At 38.0% G+C, this 20352-nt stretch overlaps 1 protein-coding gene across 6 annotated transcripts in view; it reads right to left on the bottom strand.

Annotated features, from left to right (window-relative positions):
• Positions 1-20352, bottom strand: part of PIK3C2G (phosphatidylinositol-4-phosphate 3-kinase catalytic subunit type 2 gamma) — a 323563-nt gene that overhangs the window by 136345 nt on the left and 166866 nt on the right. For all 6 annotated transcript variants that reach the window (XM_083808728.1, XM_083808727.1, XM_083808726.1 and 3 more), the window contains 3 exons: positions 14531-14726; positions 10710-10832; positions 4474-4605 (listed from right to left, as the gene is read on the bottom strand). In XM_083808728.1, coding sequence (XP_083664854.1) covers positions 4474-4605; positions 10710-10832; positions 14531-14726 — 451 coding nt within the window. The remainder of the gene's footprint in view (positions 1-4473; positions 4606-10709; positions 10833-14530; positions 14727-20352) is intronic.

Below are 20352 nucleotides of genomic sequence, written 5' to 3'. Positions count from 1 at the left end.
CTCCCCATTTTTCCTAACAGTTTTCTCATCTACAAAGTGAGGACAGTAATACTGATCTTTGTAAAGTGATCACAGTCATGGGTGATGGTTTCCATGTAGAAACTGGAAAAATTCTCTTCAGCATAAGGCCCATAAGAAGGTGAATAAACAAGTGCTGCCTTGTGTCTGCTGCCATTTATTTATTTATATTCTCACACAAAACCAGGGCAGGTAGAAACCCCTGGAATTACAGATTCCCAGCTCTTGTTTCCAACAGGAGCTAAAATAAACTGCCAATCTTATCACAGAAGAAGAGGACACTGCAATGGAAGGACAACACAAGCCACTCCATCTTAAAAATTCAACCTGGTGTCCTAAATTCACATGGGAGACCTCATTCACCACACCCAGCAAGAGGAAAATTTTGTTGCCTGTTCTGATTTGGAAATACCAGTGCAAAATAAATCATGTTGTTAGAATCAATGAACTCAGAGCAATGGGCACTGTGAGAGACATTACAGCTCCCAAATTGACCCATATGATGGATTCCTGATTTGTTAATTAGCTCTAGATTGCTAAACTATTCAGCCCAAGAGACAAACACATTTTTCTGACATGAAGGAATGGAAAATTGGCACTCTGGTTTGCAAACACTTTTGAACTGACTCTTGAAACTAAGATTTCTTGATACAGGAACATCATCAAGCACCTTATTGATTTAAGGACAGTTGATAAAGATAAGAAATGTGAATATGGAGGCTCACCAACTGGACAAGTCAGAAGCCATCATCATTGTTACTGTGTTCATTCACAAAATGTATATAACGTTAGACTGGTGTGACTGTTTAGACAAGATATACCAGGAAAAAGAGGACAAAATATGGTGCAAAAACAATGCAATTATCTCCAAACCTGACATAATAAACCTCAGAAATTCAGAGGTAAATTTAAAGGAAATCCAAAGCTGCTGTGCTAAAAAGAATCATATTTTATGGCCTAAGAAGTGTTAATTCTGCACTGGAATGATATCATGAAATAACAATTCTAATTACATGTACTACAACATTCTAGAAAACTCACATTAGAGATATAATTTTCCTTTGCAAAGAAATGTTATATGTCCTACAGACATTTACAAGGAACATATCTTCACTCCACAGATTTTCTAGCTTGATTAACTCCCATAAATCTGAAGACAGTGAATATTGCAACTGGAAAATTATCAGATTACTCCAGATTAAAACAAATTTGAGGCTGTGTTCTTAATTCTTTCTAATTTTGTGCCCCAAAACCTAACATACAAAACAAAAGAAGTTTATGAGCAATAATTTTAATGTAGGCAACCACACCTAGGCAAAGACTGGAGAAAATTCGCAGGATGTCAGTTTTGTAAAGAATTACAGAGAAATGTGCAGAAACATACAAGGCTGATTAGAAGAAATACTAACACATGTTTGACAAATTGTATAGTGGCTACTCTCTATCCATCAGCTAGTATATCTCTCTTATACATTGATCTGTAAAGGGACTTTGACATAGAATGGCTTGGTTTGGAAGAGACCTGGTCCTGCCCAAAAACATGAGAAGCTTTCTCTGCTTCTAGCCAGAGATGAAAGGAACTTGCATACATTAATAGCTAAAATAAATTCAGTTTTTCTTAATCTTCAGTTCAGACTAAATATAAAGAATTAAAGTATGAATGATTGAAGACACTATACAATGAAAATAGCCATTTTTGAGAGAAAATAGGTATCAAGGAAGGAAGGAAGGAAAGAAAGGTATTTTAAAAGCATCTGAATAGATGCTCTCTGTCCTTATCTTTCCTGATCCTAAGAACAATGGCTCAGTGACCAACTGGAACAAGGATTTGAACAAGGATGCTTGATGACCCAGGTAAATACCTCAGGGCTACTGGCTACTTCAAAGAGCCTATTTCTGTCCTTTCCCCTGTAAATTAAATCCTAGACCTGAGGATCTGTTACAACTCTTTCAAAAACATAAATTCACCTCTAAGAAAAGCATTCATTTGAGAAAGAGGTATTTTCCAAGACAGAAATGTTTTGTTAGACGTTTCCTGGTCAGATTTATTTAATCTTTTTATATACATTTACAGAGTTTGTTCATTTAGAGACCCTAATACTGTAATCTTTGCAGTAATACAAGGTAGTCTTGATACATTAGCATAACACTACAGGTACAGACCTTTTTGTTGTACCTAAAGTTCAGAAGTACTCTGCTGAAACGAGTCTTAAAGTTCAGTTGCATTCCAGGCTGCAGGGGAGCAAAGTCTGGTTAATTGTTCATTGATAGCATTATTTATAAAGAATCACCTCACAGTTTTAGTCCTGCTGCTGTCTACGTAGCTAACTTTGAGAACTACTTTACTCTATCCAAAAATATTTATGACCTTCCAAGGAAAATGAAAAGCAGTCTGGGTGAATGTTCAGATATTTTCAGGTTTCATATTTGAGAAGGAATTTCAGGGCTATCCTTATTTTTAAATCAGTCTATCAATTCAAGTCATGGTGAACAAATAATTTTGTGGAGTTGTGGTTGGCTAAAAGAGGAAAAGGCATTTTGGCTTCTTTGTGTTAGTAATTGCTATAATTGTAAATGACACAGCTAACTGATTAGGGGGTGTTGAACATGCTACTCCTAAATTATTCCAACCCAACAACTCAATTTTTATTTTTGCTTTAAAGGGTCGTTTCAGCAATGATCTGAACAATCATACAGCAGATGAAAGGAAAGTAACCCTGCATCCCCTTCACTGTGCTGATTATGTGTACTAAGAGATAATGGAGCCATTTTTCAGTAGAAGTTTTAAAATTGTCTGTGTGACTTGGAGATCTACCTAAGGAAATTCAATATGTTTGATCTGAAGATATACATTACAAAACACATAATATAAGGAGCTGAGGACTAACAAATATTTCAACAATCCTTGATTTAGAACTTAAATGCTGAAAAAAATAAATTAAAAAAAAGGCTGTAGTAGAACAGGTGCTCTAGTAGAAGAGGATTCTTCTATGTCCTATTTACCTCCAGAGATTCCTAACTGTTTCCCAGTTAAGTTCCCATGCTTAAAGTTCTGCCTCTGCATGTACCAAGCACACATCAACTTGCTGGGGCTGAGAACAAGTTAAAATTTAATCTCAAGATTTTCAGCAAAGATATTCCCTCTGCATATTTCAACCTAAGCATCATAATGGTAAAAATACTCAAATTAAGTACAATGCATATTTTCTTTAAAAAGACACACAAAATGGAAGAATGACTGATGTACTCGTCTTCTGATTAGCCTAATGAAAAGTCATTGAATAAAACGCCTGAGCAGTTCTTAGAGCAGAGATTTGATTCGTCTCTTTCCTTCCTTCAAGCTAAGAGCTCTAATCATTCAGTCATAGAAGAATGTTCTCTTTCTCTGAAAAGAAATTCAAGCAATCTTGAATTTTCTCCTGAAAATATGGAAAAAGCCTCTAGCCCCATCCAACCTATTGTCTAGCATTTAAAACCTCTCAGCCTAGAAGTTCAGAGGAATCCAAGGTCTTTCATACCAAGTAAATGCATACATGCAATTAGTTTCTTTTTTTGGTGTTCTGTTTGTTTTTTTTTTTTTAAATGGTGATTGACATGATGTGCAAAAGTAGATGAAGATATCTCAAGATGAGGAAAGAGCTATAGTTTAGATACAGATTCTTATGCAGAAACTTGTGGGGCTTGGGCATATTCGTCTATTGCCCATCTCAGGCATCTGTGCATTCAGCAAGTCTGCTGTTGTGAATCTTACGCTGTGGCATGCAGGGTTACGGTGTTTAAATAAAAATTAAGTATGATTGTAATAGCTTGATCTAAACTCAGATGCCTCAAGGAATCTAAATAAAAATTAAGTATCATCATAACAGCTTGATCTAAATTCAGATTTCTCACTGCCACTAAAATATATAAAAGGTACTCTAGAAAGTTTACCTTAGATCTCTGTCCATGCATCATTGCAGAGACAATCAAGCCTACAAGTATCTTTAAACCACTGTTATACTGTGTTATGTGTAGAAAAAAAAGATTAAAAAAGAGGAGAAAACTGAAGTGGCCAGTAGAGGGAAAGCTGATCATTGTGGTCATCACTGTCTGACTGAGTAGAATGAATGACAGCAAGAAAGGAAAGCAGACTGAAAACAAAAACAAAACAACAAAAAAACACCATGATTGTGAACAAGCAGCTGTGCTGAGAAGGAATTTGTAAAGCTGCAACATGGGTGCAGCAAAACCTTTCAACAGGCCTGAGGAATTTTACTGTGTTTAACGGTTACACAAGCCAAGTTCAAAAAGAAGGTATTGAAAAGCTTATAGGTGGAGCTCTTACAGGCACATCAGGATCAGTTCACTGTAATCTAATCTGAAATTAGTGTTTTTCTTTCTGTATTCTTCCCAAATTGAGTGTAACCCTGCTCAGGAATGGTCTTTTCTCAAGCTACCATACAAAAGCAAACTTACTCTTTTGGATACAATGGGGAGCATGTCCAAGCAAGCACCTCTGTCTTTTTAGAAGCACTGTTTACTCCAAGGAGTTTTATTGTCAGTATAGTTTCCCTTGGAAGAGCCTTTATTTGCAGAGGAAAGTTGATTCTAAAAGAAAATTAAAAGAAAGAAAAATAAAAGAAATTTAGCATTGTTACCACAAGTGACATCTTCTCCCATTTTTCTAGATGCCTTAAGACATATATCAAGCTATAAATTATGAGAATGCAACTCTGAAGGAGAATGCAACTGATAGATCCTTTCAACACACCAGCTACATGCTTATAAGTATTGCCAGACACTAACTTGGGTGATAGTACTTGAGAAGGGGCAAAGAATAACTCACTCACTTCACTGGTAACCACTAGAGCTGACAAAGGCAGGAAAAGCTCAGTTAAATTATTGCTTAAGAATTATCTTATCAATCAATGAAGGGTTAATTCAGCATAAGTACCTCCCCTAAGGGTGAACTATAAACCAATAGTTAGATATTTGCTGGCTTGTGTCTTCAAAGGAATACAAAACTTAAGAAACTAAGAGTTGTGCTCTGAGTAGGGTATGATAACAATTCTCTTGTTCACACGTGCTTCAGTGGAGTGATATTTGTCTAAAGCAGATTTTGTCTTAACAGGAACGAGTGATTCATTTTTTTTAATGAAAAAAAATCAGATACAAGTGTTCATCTCAACTTCATATTGAAGCAAAATTGATTGGTCATTTAATTTGTATATATAGATTACATGATTGACTTAAAAACATAACTTAGAGCAATTCTAATAAATGAGAAACTTTCATCTATATGGAAAAATCATGTTAGTATCCAGACGTGTAAATCTATTTTCTTTTTCCTGAAGAGAATGTCTATAGTGGATGGAGCCTTTCTAATTTTTTTCCGTGTTTATTCAGTAAAAACTTAAATTTCTCAAGCAGAAAATGAGATTAACTCTTTTTTTTTTTGTATTAACAAAATCAATATAAGGGGCTAAAGGCTAAAAGAATTATTTTGCATGGACAGCATAAGCATCAAGAAAACAAAAGGTCTGCATAAAACTGAGTTTAAAAAAAAAGTAGATAAATTTAAATAATACAGACTCCATTTAATTTTCACATATTCAATCTAAATGGCCAGAACAATACAACTTTCAGTATTAAAAAAAAAAAAGCATAGTCATGTAGTAAACAAATGTAGAAATTGTTATTTAAAAAGTATCAAAACCTGAAAAACATAAGGGTTATGGGTAGCAAAAATATGACAAGGTAACTGTATAATGTAAAATTTACATAAGATTTTTCTCCTAGTCTTGTCATTCCAACTCTGTCATAATTCTATTGGCTTCAAAAAAGTTTGCTTGAAAGCACTGAGGAGTTGAAAAAAAAATTGGTTTCAGCTGAAAGTCTCAAGCATGCTATATTTGCAGGAGTGTCAGGATTTCAGATGATCAATCCTAAACATTTTGGAAATTATTCAGATTTGCATACCTCTCTGAATAAAAAAAAAAGCAAGACAGCAATTTCCTACTCTTTGTAATTAACATGAATAGAATTGAGAAGCAATTCTAAATTGTCTTCCCACATGTCCCTATTTATAGCTTTCAACTCTGCTTCCTGTCTCATGCCCCCTTCTTCACTCATAATTGGAAAAAAAAACTTTTGGAAAACAGTTTTACATGTCATGGATGGTTTGTTCTGTCTTTTTCATTTAGAGGCCAAAAGCTGTGTCCATATTTCATACCTTTTGACAGAGTTACACAGCTTTAAAGTATCTTTAATATTTTCTGTGAAGACAAACAAATAAAAACCAAGACATGCATCATCTAATACAGAAATTTGTTAGCACTCTTTGTGAATGTGGAGAAATGAAAAAACACTGACAATATCCTACTCTTGCAGAAAGCAAATGCTTCTCAGAGATTCCCTAGGACACAATATATAGCACTACCAGACATATGCACATGGAAAAAGAACCTGGAGAGTTAAACAAAAGTTAGGAATCCCAAGACTTAAACCATGGGCAAAAGATTAGCAAAATTTCTCTTCTAGTGACATGTGATACACAGAGAAGGGGAGTATTTGTACTGTTTAAGACGTGTTTTTTTTTTTTTTTTTTTACGCATGTCTAAGCCTACCCTGTTAGTATTATACTTTCTGACTGCATGAGACTGAGACAGAGATGACTAAGAGGAAAGAGGAAATGGAAAAGCGTGAGTGAACAATTTCAGCAGTAGTTGAGAAGAACAGAGAAGCTACTCACTGAGAAAGTGCTGTTTACAGATGTTAGATAAAGTTATACAGCTGGTTTCAAAGGCTAAGAACCTAACATCATAAGAGCACTCAACACTGAAGAGCTCTGGGGCACTCTGGTCTTTGCCCTGAGAAAGTATAAACAAGATAGACAAGCCAAACAAAATATGGGAAAAAAGGAAATCCAAAGCCAAAAAGGTGATGAATGGTAGGCTTAATGTTAATTCCACATTTCATGTCTGCAGGTTTAACATAAATCACAGAGGATGGAAAAAGAAAGGAGGTGGTGGAATGAGGAGACTAAGAAGAGCGAGTTAAGAAAAAAAGTAAGAAAATAATTGAGAGGCCTCAGCCATTTAAAAATGAAGTTGATGAGAAAGAGGGGGCAATTTTTGGACTGTGCACATTATTAACTAGATAGTATCAGCCTGTTCAAACTTTGCACCAATGTGATACCATTTTTCAAAGATAACACACAGGTTCTAAAGGAAAAAATAGACTTCTAAAAAGAACAAACAGACAAAAGACACAAAATGAGGCATCCTACTTAGGTATAAAATGATTCCCACTTTTTTCTGAGAACATTCTATGAAGGACAAAAGATGATAAAAGACATCACCAAAAGATCATGTTCAAACACACACACACACACACACAAAAAAAAAAAACTACCAAATTCAGACAGTAATAGGTTAAAGCAGTGTAAAACACAAACTAAATACATGAAAATCAGCAAATAAAGCAAGCCTTGTCTTTTATTGAAACACTCTTCCTAGATTTCCAATTATCAAAACACTGCTCTCCACTTTCTTTTGCCTTGTTTAGTCAGTCCTAATCAGGACTCGTTTTGAATTTGCTAGTTTTATTTTTTGGCCTGATTGATGCCTAACTGTTCAGCGAATAGGTGACTTCCTAACATAATGGAAGCTCTTCTTGGTGATCTTTAACCACATTCATTTTCAATGGCTGTGATCAACTGAAAATAGCATATAGATTAGAATGAAAGTAGCACTTTAACAACTCAGGACAAGAAATCTTACAAGAAAGAAGTCATCTTCTCTGTGAATTTCTGAATGTATATCCTTCCGCTTCAGAAAGTGACTTTAAAGCTAAAATATAACCAAGAGTGAACACAGTTTTAGTGATGCAGATTTCCTAAAACAACAAATGGTGCCACTTGATGACGTATAAAAACCAACGGTAGTAATACTTACTTCATTAAAATATTCTATTCTTAATCCATTCCATCTCGAATTCTTGCAAAAAGTGCTAATGAGTGTTTATATACATGTATTTATTGTATGAAATACAAACCAGCCTGTTCTTGAGTATGTTTTAACTTATGCTAGTTAGGCACATGACACCTTCAATGCTAAAATGGCAACACCTCTACTGTTCCTCCTCTCTGTATGTTTCAGATTATTCTGAATATATAATCTGAACGATATATATATATATATATTACTATATATAATATACAATTATAATGATTATTCTGTCAAGTTTGGTGCTGTTTGTTCTTTCTTTTTTTTTGAGGGTTAGCAGCACCAATAGCAAAAACACAATTTCCCATTATACAACTGTGACAAGTATTTCACATTTAATATAAATTAAAAACAAAAACACAAACATTTCCTTTCGTGTGCATGTTGTCATACAAAAGATCTTCTCACCTCACTATCCTGATTAATATTTGGATACAATTCCAAAGTCACACTGTATTAAGCACAACTCATTACAGCTGTCAGCTCCTTTCTTTATAAGAAAACATTTGATTTTGCTGTTAAGTGCTGTGTGAGTTTTAAAGTAAGAACATGTGTGTTATAAGCACCTGTTTCTGAATAAAATCTGCCCTGTCAAGCAAGCAATATTCTGGTGGGTCAAAGACAAGGAGGGAAAACTCCAGATGTACGACTATCAGCTGGTTTAAAACACCCCATCTGACCTTTGTATTTTGGCTAAAAATAGCAGCTGTTTGCAAATCCAGTTCCAGATACAAGCTGAAACATACTAAAAATCATGTCATATCTGGCTGCCTAGATTCTCAGCTTGTGCTTCTGGATCTCAAGAAACCTTCCCTTATGATCTGAGGCTTACAGAAATCTAGGCTAACCATTTCTATGTGGAAAGGTGGAAGGAAACATGGAAAAACCTGCCAGACAGATATACATTTGTGGTTTTATAATTTGGAATTGATTTGATTCAGATTTTGAAAATGATTTTTGAAACTCATGCAACAATAAAAAAGTAAAAAGGTGCATTTGTGAACTAATACTACTAAGTTTCATACAATTCTAGATCTTATTTCTGGTGTTAAGAGACTCTTACAAGTACCTATGAAAGAATTTGGTGTGCATACTTAACTGTTTTTCCATTAAGCCCTTTGCTGGAACTGTAGACATTTAATATGGATTTTGCAGAAGGAGAGGTTTAAACAGAAATACTGAAGCTTTCATCTGATTTCTTTATGTTTTCACAGAAATGGAAGAAGAGCAGAGTCCCAGTCATGTCTGAAGAATTTATTTCTATTCTATCGCCTTATATTTTGTTTTATAAGGAGGTTGTGTGTAAGATGCATTCCAGAAAGGAATCAGCCACCTTTTAAGAGCCAAAAATACTTGTAAACAATACAGTCCTTCCTCTATATTTGAATTATATCTGTCCATATGTACCAAAACAAAGAACTTGACTAAAACACGGGTAAAAGTGAAAATTGCTACAGAGCAAATGGGAACGATCCAACTCTTTCAGCACAAAGACAGCAGTTCCTTCCCAGTCATATAAAAGAGTAAGGGTTCAACACAAACTCTGTGGACTCAACTGAGGTATCAAAGAAGATACTAGGCCCCAAATGAACTATTTGCAGAAATATATGCATATATATATATATATGCAAATATGTCTGCAAATAAATATATGCAGAAATGCACCCATTTTATTTCTTAACCATAGGGCATACATACTAAGCTTCTCTCATCTGTGCAGGAGTGTTGTGTAAGAAGGCAACAAAAACTATTGAGATAGAAATGCAATGGGTTTGACATACAACTGTCTTGCTTTGTTAGGCCAGCTTAAAACTGATTAATGTTTTAGAGGAAGGCAAAAAAAAGTAATGGATTATACATTTTGTATTCAATTATAATGTAACAAACCACCTTTTAGATTAATTGTAGTCTTTGTTCAATTACAATGTAATCAAGCTACTTTCAGATTTAAAATACAATAAATGGCAATATAAAATATAAAAATTTTGAAAGACTAAATGTAAAAATGTCATGCTCAGAAATCCAGAGAACATTACCAAAATGTAAAAATTAATAAATAAAAAGCCTACTTCTCTCCAATCTATTGCAAATAGGCCTTTTGTCATTCCATTGCCTAAACTGAATGCTATTTAAGTGTGTGCCTTGCTTTTCAATTGAGTTATTTTCCTCAAAGCAGACAGGCACATGGGAGGCAATTGGCAGCTTTTATTCTAAAATTCTAGTCTCTTAAACGAAAGGTCCTCATTTTAAAACCAGCCTGCTTATATAAAAATCAACAGCCACATTCCTTTCTAAACAAAGAATTAAAGAAATGTTACAATAGGTTCTCACGCTGGATTGCATATCTATTTAGAGGTGGATCCAAAGTGCAAAGTCCTCACAATAGAACCAAAATATAGTCTCTTGTATCTCCTTTCAGTTTCAGTATTCTCCCAAAGCCAGCAGTGCTGAACAAAAGCTATTCTTAGACCAGCTGAGTTTAGCTTGTTCTCAGACTAGACTTTGCTTAGTGCTATTGCTCTTCCCTTTGGCTATCCCATTCCTTTCCTACTCCTACCTCCCTAAATTTTTCTGAATTCTGTGGGGTTTAATTTGCACAGAAGATACATTATAAAAATATGGGCCTTTGTTCTGTTCTGTTTTAAATTAACATTCAGTTTGTAAAATCTTCAGAAAAGCATACATCAAACACAGACCAAAACTTACCTCTCATTCCACTCTGCCAGCAAAAAGAAGGATCTTTTAACTGGTATACTTTTGCAAATCTTCACTTGACATATTGTCTTCCCAGCGTAAGTCAGTGAACAGGAAAAAGAAAAAACTTTGTAACTACAAAGAGAAAGGGAAAAAAAGATTAACTGCAATGTAATATGTCCAGCATGGTTTACCATGGCTAAACTGTTCATAAAGGGCTAACTGTTCATCAGGGCTATCTGTTCATAAACTTGTGAACGTCCGTTCTTATGTAGAAAAAGAATAAAAATAAAGAATCTCATTTTAATGTTTTATTTTAAAAAATCTACATTTTAATGTTCAGAGTTCAAGAAAAGTCTTCAAGACACCTTAGATTCTTGTCTTTTTTTGGCATTGTCTAACTTTTTTTTTTCCTCATTATTGCAGTCAATGCAGTTGCATAATTGCATTATTGCAGTTTAGACATAAGTTTTGAAGTGTTTCAACTTGGTCATCATATAACTTCAGTCAGCAAACTATTTACACTTACTTTTCTCAATCTGTGATAACATCAACCAAAACACAATACAGCAGGGTAATAATTAAGGGAATCTATACATTTATTACAGCAGAAGCATTAAAGACATCTGTGCTGGTATTTGTCACATACTTATCTGACTGGCTTCACAGTGTAATTCAGGTCTGCATCTACTTGTTGGTTTCATATTCTTCTTACTGAAATATTTTCTTTCTTTCCTTTTTTTTTTTTGTCAAAATGAGAGGAATATTTTACAATCAACTAATGTTGTTAATTAGTCTTGTAACTTCCAGATCCTCCTAAAATCCTACAAAATTGTCACACTCAGCTTTAGACCACATGCTGTATAAGAATGACGAACATGGGAAAGAAAACAGAGTCAAATCTGAAGGGCAAGTCTGAAGCATTTGCAGACTAAAGCTGCCTGGCTTTGCCTTATTTACAAGCACTATTATTGATCTCTTCCAGAATGTTATAATAATTGTTAGAATTATTGTAGCAGATGTGCTTTTTCTCTCTTTTTTTTTTTTTTTAATGCGTAGTACCTATGAGAAAGAAAAGAAATGCAAAGAAAGGAAAAAAATACCTTACAAGAGTAAGAAATGCTTTTGCTCTTAAATATGGCATCTATCTTCTAGAGTCCAAAGGCTACAAACAATTGGAATATAGTGAAAAAAATAATAGATTGTTTTACCATAAAGTGATTAAGCACTGCTGTTTAAACAGAATTGTTGATACACAATATAGTGATATATCCCTGATTTATATACCCTAAGACCTAATCCTGGAAAGATTAATCTTTATGCAATGTTTAAGTTCAGAGTGCACACGCTTCAACACATATGTCTAAAATTGTTAGAGTGTCCAAAGGAGGGTAACAAAGATGGTAAAGGGTCTAGAGGGGAAGACATATGAGGAGTGGTTGGAGGACTTAGTGAGGACTCGGTTTGTTCAGCCTGGAGAAGAGGAGACTGAGGAGAAGCCACATTGTGTTCTACAACTTCCTCAAGAGGGGAATGGAGGGACAGGCACTGAGCTCTGCTCTCTGGTGACAGAGACAGGACCCAAGGGAACAGCATGGAGCTGTGACAGGAGAGGTTCAGGCCGGATATCAGGAAAAGGTTCTTCACCGAGGCGGTGGTGGGCACTGGAACAGGCTACCCAGGGAAGTGGTCACAGCACTGAGCCTGCTGGAATTCAAGAAGCATTTGGACAATGCTCTCAAACACATGGTTTTTTTTGTTTTGTTTGTTTTTGTGTGGTCCTTTGGGGACCTAGGACTTGGACACGATGATCCTTGTGGGTCCCTTCCAACTCAGATATTCTCTGATTCTTTGTAGAATGTTTTGCCTAGGTATCCTCCCTATCAGTTCAAAGGCATGGCACTCTAGTCTTGTCCCAGAGATCACTTTATATCATCCTGACATAGAGAGTAATTTGAATTTTGGGCTATAGAAACAAATGCAGCCAAAGATGATGCTAGCAACATTATGCCATTGGCATCAAACAGGGAACATCTGCTTAGGATCTAAATGAGATAAAAGAACAAACTGATAACAGAAACAAGAAGGAATGAAAATACCATAAAGAAAGGGTTGCACCATTATTCTGCAACTGGTAAGGTCTGTACCTATTTTTTCAAGGAGGACATTAAGACTAGAATAAGGAAATTGAGAGCATAAATATAGAAATTGATAAAGTGCCAATCCACAAAACTGAGCTTGAGAGGAATTTGCTGAAACACTAAAATGATTCTGTAAAACAAAGGTAGGTCCCTCTCCCTTATCCCAAACAATTAGAAGAAGAGATGTTTATTACGTACTTATATGTATGAAAAAACAATGAGAGACAGATAGTCAGAGATGTCTAAATTCTAACATTTATATTGTATATATTATATTTATGCAAATATATATGCTAAAATAATGTTATAAACAGCAGCAAGATCATAAAATCTGATCTGGAGAGGGAAAAACAAGTGCTGTGACATGGTCAGCATGAAATTATGCAGTACAGAAATAACCACGAGGAATGTGGGTATGAAGTTAGTAAAAGTATCTGAGGAAAGTAGGTGACATGGACTGCAGTCTACGTTAAGAAATTCATGTTAGGTATGAATATTGGATAGACTGGAAAGGGAGATTAAGGAGGAACAGAGATTCTCATTTTCATATGCTTGAACATAGTGTTCAAGACATCAGTGGCATTTTAGGCCATATGTAATTTCACATTTTTCTGGTAAAACATAAAATGCAAGGGGAATGTTATAACCATCTGCAGTATCAGGATAGTGATTGTAGTTTTCCATTTATTACGTTAACTAATGCAAATTCTCTCAGATTTTTATTAAACTGCTAATTACAGCTAATGCTGTATACTACACTCTTTTTGCTCACAGTCTAATGCAAATGATCCCACTGTTTTTTAATCAGTCATTTGGAATTCAAGGCAAAGTGGGAGCAAGGGGAAAGTACTAATAAAAACTTGGAGAACAGCTTTTTCAGTCATAAAAATAATGTAACCAGACTGTAGTCATCTGCCCTCTGACTGTAGTGGAGCGGTAAGAGGAGAACATCAGTTTTACACAGAGTAGAAAACGCAGTTATTTGAAATGACAACTAATATGAAAAAAAAAAAAAAAAACAATGCTGAAAAGAATATTTCAATCAGCTTTTTAATGAAGTTGTGTCCCTTTTTGCTTTCCTCTGCTAGGTGGATATACCAGGCATGCTTGGACCCATAAACTGTACTTATTTTAATCAACATCTATAAAGACGATTGTCAATACACACGTCTTACTGAGTAATGTGGTTTGAATACACAATGAACAAAAATTGCTCATAAAGTCTCGTTCAGATTGGGTTTAAGCAAGCACCCTCTGATTAACTTGGTAACCCTTCCAGTTACTTGTGCTGCAAAGGCCACACAAAGCCCCAAACCAAACTCTCTTGACATGCGATACACATACTTTCCTCTGTCCCTCTGAGCAAGTCAGTCACACAAGCATGTGTACAGATACCCATCAAGGTCCACACTGACTTTTCCTGTTACCATCCTTCCATACTGGTCAAGGGCAACCATGTAGGCCACCTCTTCCATTCTCCTTCTATCAATAGGGCCTGGAAGTCTACTCAGTCAACTTACGTTAGTGCTCTTTATGCTAGAAGAGCAGTGGAGATGCACCCACTTAGTTTCTAATGTTAATACAGGAGAATCACCAAAGCAATAGAGGTCAGCTAGCACCTGTTAAAATATGTGATTGTGAGAGATGAGACAACACATCACAATTGTGAACACTTGCTAGATCTCCTCCTACCTGTTCACCCACACTTCTGGGATGTTATGGGCAGCATAAACTGTAAAGCTGAGCTGGGAATAGAGGCTGATGTCTGCACATGAAGGGCTTTTAGGTATGCTGGCAAGCTGGAAATCTGTTTCAAAGCTGCTGCTGTAAACATGGATGAGACGAGAGATGGCCATGGAGAGCTCAGTCACAGCAGCCTCCATTAATGCTAAGAGGAGAGAGGGAAATAAATAAAGGTTAGCAACAGGTCAGTTGTGATGAAGCATGTTTATCTTAAACCATCAGTTATGGCTTTAAAATGCTTCTTAATAAAATTTAATTAAAATGACATAACCTACCAACTGAAGCCAATTAGCCATCTGTGCTTCTGAAACCAGCCTTAGCTCATTTCTAGTGTATCATTAGCAGTCTTTCATTACAGTGCCTTCAAATTAAGGCATTTTCCAAGTAAGGCATTTTCCAAGTAAGCCTTTTAAACTACAGCAAGTTAGTGTGTGCCTCAGATACATCATTTTAGCCTGTTAATTTTTGTGCTGGAAGAATTTTTATTATGTAAGCATTTTTTAATTTACGCAACTAAGTAATTGCTTATTTCAAGGGAAATAGCAATGTTGCTGTAGAATGGAGAAAAGGCACTGGTTAAATTTTAGGACTACAAAGCTATTGCAAATATACATAAACAACTCATAAAATATATATAACATCAGCCACAATCAGACATGGTCATGTATTGGTCATAACATTCCACAGACACTGAAAGATGTATCTACACATATATATCAAAAGCAGGCTGTCCATTCATTTATATTGCACCTTTATTTATTTCCTTTTGGCGTCAGCTCTGCAGTGCTCTTTTTCTGCAATTACTGGTTTTTATCCACCTTCCCTCTCTCTGCATTTTTGAAGTAGCTGGGGACTGCCTGATTGCCAGTGTAAATTAAAATACCCAGCCCTTGCAGCCTCCATCAAGTGAACGGAGCTGGTACAAGCACTCTCATTTCTCAGGTAAGGGACAGGTTGAGGAAGGAAGTGTCAGAGCACATTGTATCATTACAAGATCAGAATGATTTGGCTTCCAGAAGGGTATCCAAAATTCTCCTCCTCCCCTCTATCTCCCACGTTTCTACATGAACAAGAACACACATTTATCACCTTTTGCCATAGTTCTCAACATACACCCTCCGCTTGCCAGGACACTGCACTCAGTAGCCATTTATTGACATGTACCTGCATTAGTTTTCAATACTTGGGATAGGAGCAAGTATCCTGCCCAATAGCAGCTACAGACAGCACGATTCACTGACTTTAGCTATCCCACTTTCCTACTAGAAACGTCTCCAAACAATATCACTGGTCTGGAACTTCAGAATCATAGAATCATAGAATATCCCGAGTTGGAAGGGACCCATAAGGATCATCAAGTCCAACTCCTGGCACCGCACAGGTCTGCCCAAAAGTTTAGACCGTGTGACTAAGTGCACAGTCCAATCGCTTCTTAAATTCAGACAGGCTTGGTGCAGTGACTACTTCACTGGGGAGCCTGTTCCAGTGTGCAACCACCCTCTCGGTGAAGAACCTCTTCCTGATGTCCAGCCTAAACTTCCCCTGCCTCAGCTTAACACCGTTCCCACGGGTCCTGTCACTGGTGATAACGGAGAATAGGTCACCTGCCTCTCCACTCCCCCTCGCGAGGAAGTTGTAGACTGCAATGAGGTCCCCCCTCAGCCTCCTCTTCTCCAGGCTGAACAGGCCCAGTTCCCTCAGCTGCTCCTTGTACGTCTTCCCCTCTAGGCCCTTCACCACCTTCGTCGCCCTCCTCTGGACACTCCCCAACAGTTTAATGCCCTTTTTGTACTGTGGTGCCCAGAACTGCACACAGTACTCAAGGTGAGGCCGCACCAGCGCAGAGTAGAGCAGGACAATCACTTCCCTTGACCGACTCGCGATGCCGTGCTTGATGCACCCCAGGATACGGTTGGCCCTCCTGGCTGCCAGGGCACACTGCTGGCTCATATTCAGCTTGCTGTCAACCACAACCCCCAGATCCCTCTCTGCGGGGCTGCTCTCCAGCATCTCGTCGCCCAGTCTCTATGTATAGCCAGGGTTGCCCCGTCCCAGGTGCAGGACCCGGCACTTGCTCTTGTCAAACTTCATGTGGTTGGTGATCGCCCAGCTCTCCAATCTGTCCAGATCTCTCTGCAAGGCCTTTCCACCCTCATCCGAGTCCACAGCTTCTCCAATTTTGGTGTCATTGGCACATTTGCTCAACACACCTTCTAGTCCTACATCCAAATCATTTATAAAAACATCGAAGAGGACTGGCCCTAAAATGGAGCCTTGAGGGACCCCACTGGTGACTGTCCGCCAGCCAGATGTGGCCCCATTTACCACAACCCTTTGAGGCCTGCCTGTCAGCCAATTGCTCACCCATCGCATGATGTTTTTGTTAAGTTGTATGCTGGACATTTTGTCCAGTAGGATCCTATGGGAAACCGTGTCAAAAGCTTTGCTGAAGTCCAAAAAGATCACATCAGCTGGTTTCCCTTGATCGACTAGATGGGTGATCTTATCATAAAAGGAAATCAAATTTGTTAGGCAGGACCTACCCCTCATGAACCCATGTTGGCTGGGACCAATGACTGCATTGTCCCCCAGCTGCGCTTCAATAACTTCAAGGATCATCCTCTCCATAATTTTACCAGGCACTGACGTGAGACTGACGGGCCTGTAATTGCTAGGGTCTTCTTTCTTACCCTTCTTGAAAATTGGCACTTCATTTGCCAGCTTCCAGTCCAATGGGACCTCTCCAGATTCCCGAGATCGTTGAAAAACAATTGAGAGAGGTCCCGCGATGACGTCAGCCAGCTCTTTAAGCACCCTGGGATGAATCCCATCCGGACCCATGGACTTGTATGGATCCAGGTGGAACAGCAAATCCCGCACACATTCAGGGTCAGTTGGGAGTTTGTCATTCCCACTGTCATGGTCCTCCAGCTCAGGGCACCCTGGGTCCCGAAGCCCATCATCAGTGTTGAAGACAGAGGCGAAGAAGGCGTTAAACGTCCCTGCTTTGCCTATGTCATTGTTTGTGAGGAGACCTTCCCCATCTAGTAACAGACCTATGTTTTCTTTAGTTCTCCTTTTTCTGTTCACATATCTAAAAAAACCTTTTTTATTGTCTCCCACAGACATGGCCAGCTTCAACTCTAGTTGGGCCTTGGCCACACAAATTTTCTTCCTACAAACACAAACAGCATCCCTGTATTCCTTCCTCTTCGCCTGACCCTCCTTCCAGCAGTTGTACACTTTCTTTTTTCGCCTAAGCTCCAGTAGAAGTTCCCTGGTCAGCCAGGCCGGCCTTCTGCCCCGCCTGCCTGACTTCCGATACTTTGGAATAGCCTCATCTTGTGCTTTTAGGAGGCAGTGCTTAATGATTGACCAGCACTGATGGACGCCAATGCCTTCAAAAGCAGTTTCCCAGGGGACCTTGCTGACTAGTTCCCTGAGCAGCCTGAAGTCTGCTTTCCCCATATCCAGGGCTGAGGTTTTGGTGGCAGTTTTCCTTCTGTCACCATAAATTCTGAATTCGACCACTTCATGGTCACTATGACCAAGACGGCCGCCAATTGCCACGTCTCCCACAAGACCCTCTCTGTTCTCCAGCAACAGATCTAGGAGGGCACCTTTCCTAGTTGGCTCCCTTAGCACCTGCACCACAAGTTACCATCTAGGTGCTTTATGAACCTCCTGGACTTGCTCGTGTCAGCCGTGTGGTGATCCCAGCTGACGTCTGGCAAGTTGAAATCCCCCATAAGGACAAGTGGAGTTGATCTCGAGGCATCTCTTAGCTCTGCAAAGAATGATTCATCGGCGTTGTCGTCCTGGCCAGGTGGTCTGTAATAGACTCCCACAACGACATCCCCTTTATTTGTTCGTCCCTTAATCCTTACCCAGAGGCTCTCAAGTTTGCCATCGCCAACTTGAAGTTCCACACAGTCCAGCCCCTGCTTCACATACATTGCCACCCCGCCACGTCACCTACCCTGCCTGTCCCTCTTGAAGAGCCTGTAACCATCTATTGCAACACACCAGCCACAGGACTCATCCCACCAGGTTTCGTTTATGCCGATGATGTCGTAGCTGTGGGACCGGGCCAAGACTTCTAGCTCATCCATTTTATTCCTCATACTGCGTGCATTTGTGTAGAAGCACTTCAAATGCGCCTCCCTACACACAGCACCTTGTGTAGCTGACCGAAGGGCCTCACTAGCACACAGTCCCTCTGATTCTAGCACACCATCCCTTAGCTCATCACCAGCGTGCCTGGTTTTATCCCCTTCCCCCTTCGACTCTCATTCAAAGCCCTATCTATCAGTCCTGCCAACTCCTGAGCAAAAATCCTTACCCTTCTCTGAGGGAGGCGCATCCCATCTGGTGTCAGCACGCCCAGTGTCGCGTAGACCTTCCCGTGATTGAAAAACCCAAAATTCTGCTGGTTGCACCAGTCCCGAAGCCATGTGTTAATGTGATGAGTCTGCTTGTCAGCATTGATCCCCCCTCTCGGAAGGACAGAGGCAAACACAACCTGTGCCCCTGATTTATTTCCCTTCTTTGATACCTTTGGCCTTTAAACTAGAGAATACTCAGAATTATTGAGTCACAAAATGCATGGCAAAAAGTGCAAAGGAATTATATCAATCTTCATTCTATAATGAAGACATTTAAATTATGTAACAATACAGACATACTCAACTTTGAAATAGTTCAACATATAATGAAGTTTGCTACTGGTAATACTGACACCAAGTTACTGCACACATGAAGGACTGGCTAGAATTCCACATCTTCTCTGGTTGTAATCATTTTCCACATAAATGAGCAGAATCATTTTAGAGACTAATCAATTAAAAAACTCAGTCCTTTTGCTCTGTTTTGTATATAGTTCTGTGCCTACCATATACTTCTTATTTCTTTTTATTTATGCTCGTTACTATTTTCTCTATTTATCATCATTTTCCATAATTGCTCTATCTTTAGCTTTAATGCATTTTTCCATAGGATACCATATTATTCTCAAACCCAGTCCTCTTGGTTGTGTGATAAGATGTACACCTTCCAAACCAAATGTTTAATCTGCACTGAATTATTTTACGTTCCAAGGAATTACTTATAGTCATATACATAAAACCTTTTTAAGAGGTCTAGAAGAGAACATCAGTGGATTTTTACCATAGCATAGTATTTACCGTGAGGAAAAACAGCTATTTAAGAGGCTCCCTGAATCCAATCTGTTCAAAGAGACAGATAGGTAGAAGTAATGTAATAGCAAAGTCCTTATTTATGCAAATTGGCCCTCTGAAGTCAATGATTACCAAATACAACCTTTTCAGCATTTTCTCCAAAATGAGGTGCAACAGAGTTTGGAATCCTTATAAAACTTCCAGCTGTTTGCTGAATCATGCCCTTTGGCCCTGCAGTTTATACAACCTGTATTCTATGCTATATGGCAATTATTCTATTTTTTTTTCAAGAACAAGAGGAAATGTACCACATATCAACAAAGCCACAGAAAGAAGGAAATATTCCTTGCAGAAAGAAAAAAAAAAAAACGTGAAACATACACAGTAGGGTAATGTGTAAAGATTTTCCCTAACAGAAGATTTTCACAGGCTAGATGCCTATTGGTGTATCCAAACTCTCCTCCACTGGCCACATTTGCAGAGGAATGATTCTATCTAGCTACCTGAGAGACATAACTGAATGTCAGATAGATAAAAACAAAATCCCCCAAAACTGAGGGAGAAAAGGAAAAACATAAGGAAAATCACATTTTG

Source organism: Anser anser (assembly GCF_964211835.1).
Source record: "Anser anser genome assembly, chromosome: 1".
In the NCBI taxonomy this organism is placed as follows: Eukaryota; Metazoa; Chordata; class Aves; order Anseriformes; family Anatidae; genus Anser; species Anser anser.
Note: the sequence above shows the minus strand (reverse complement) of the source record. Positions and strands in the feature narration are given on the sequence as shown.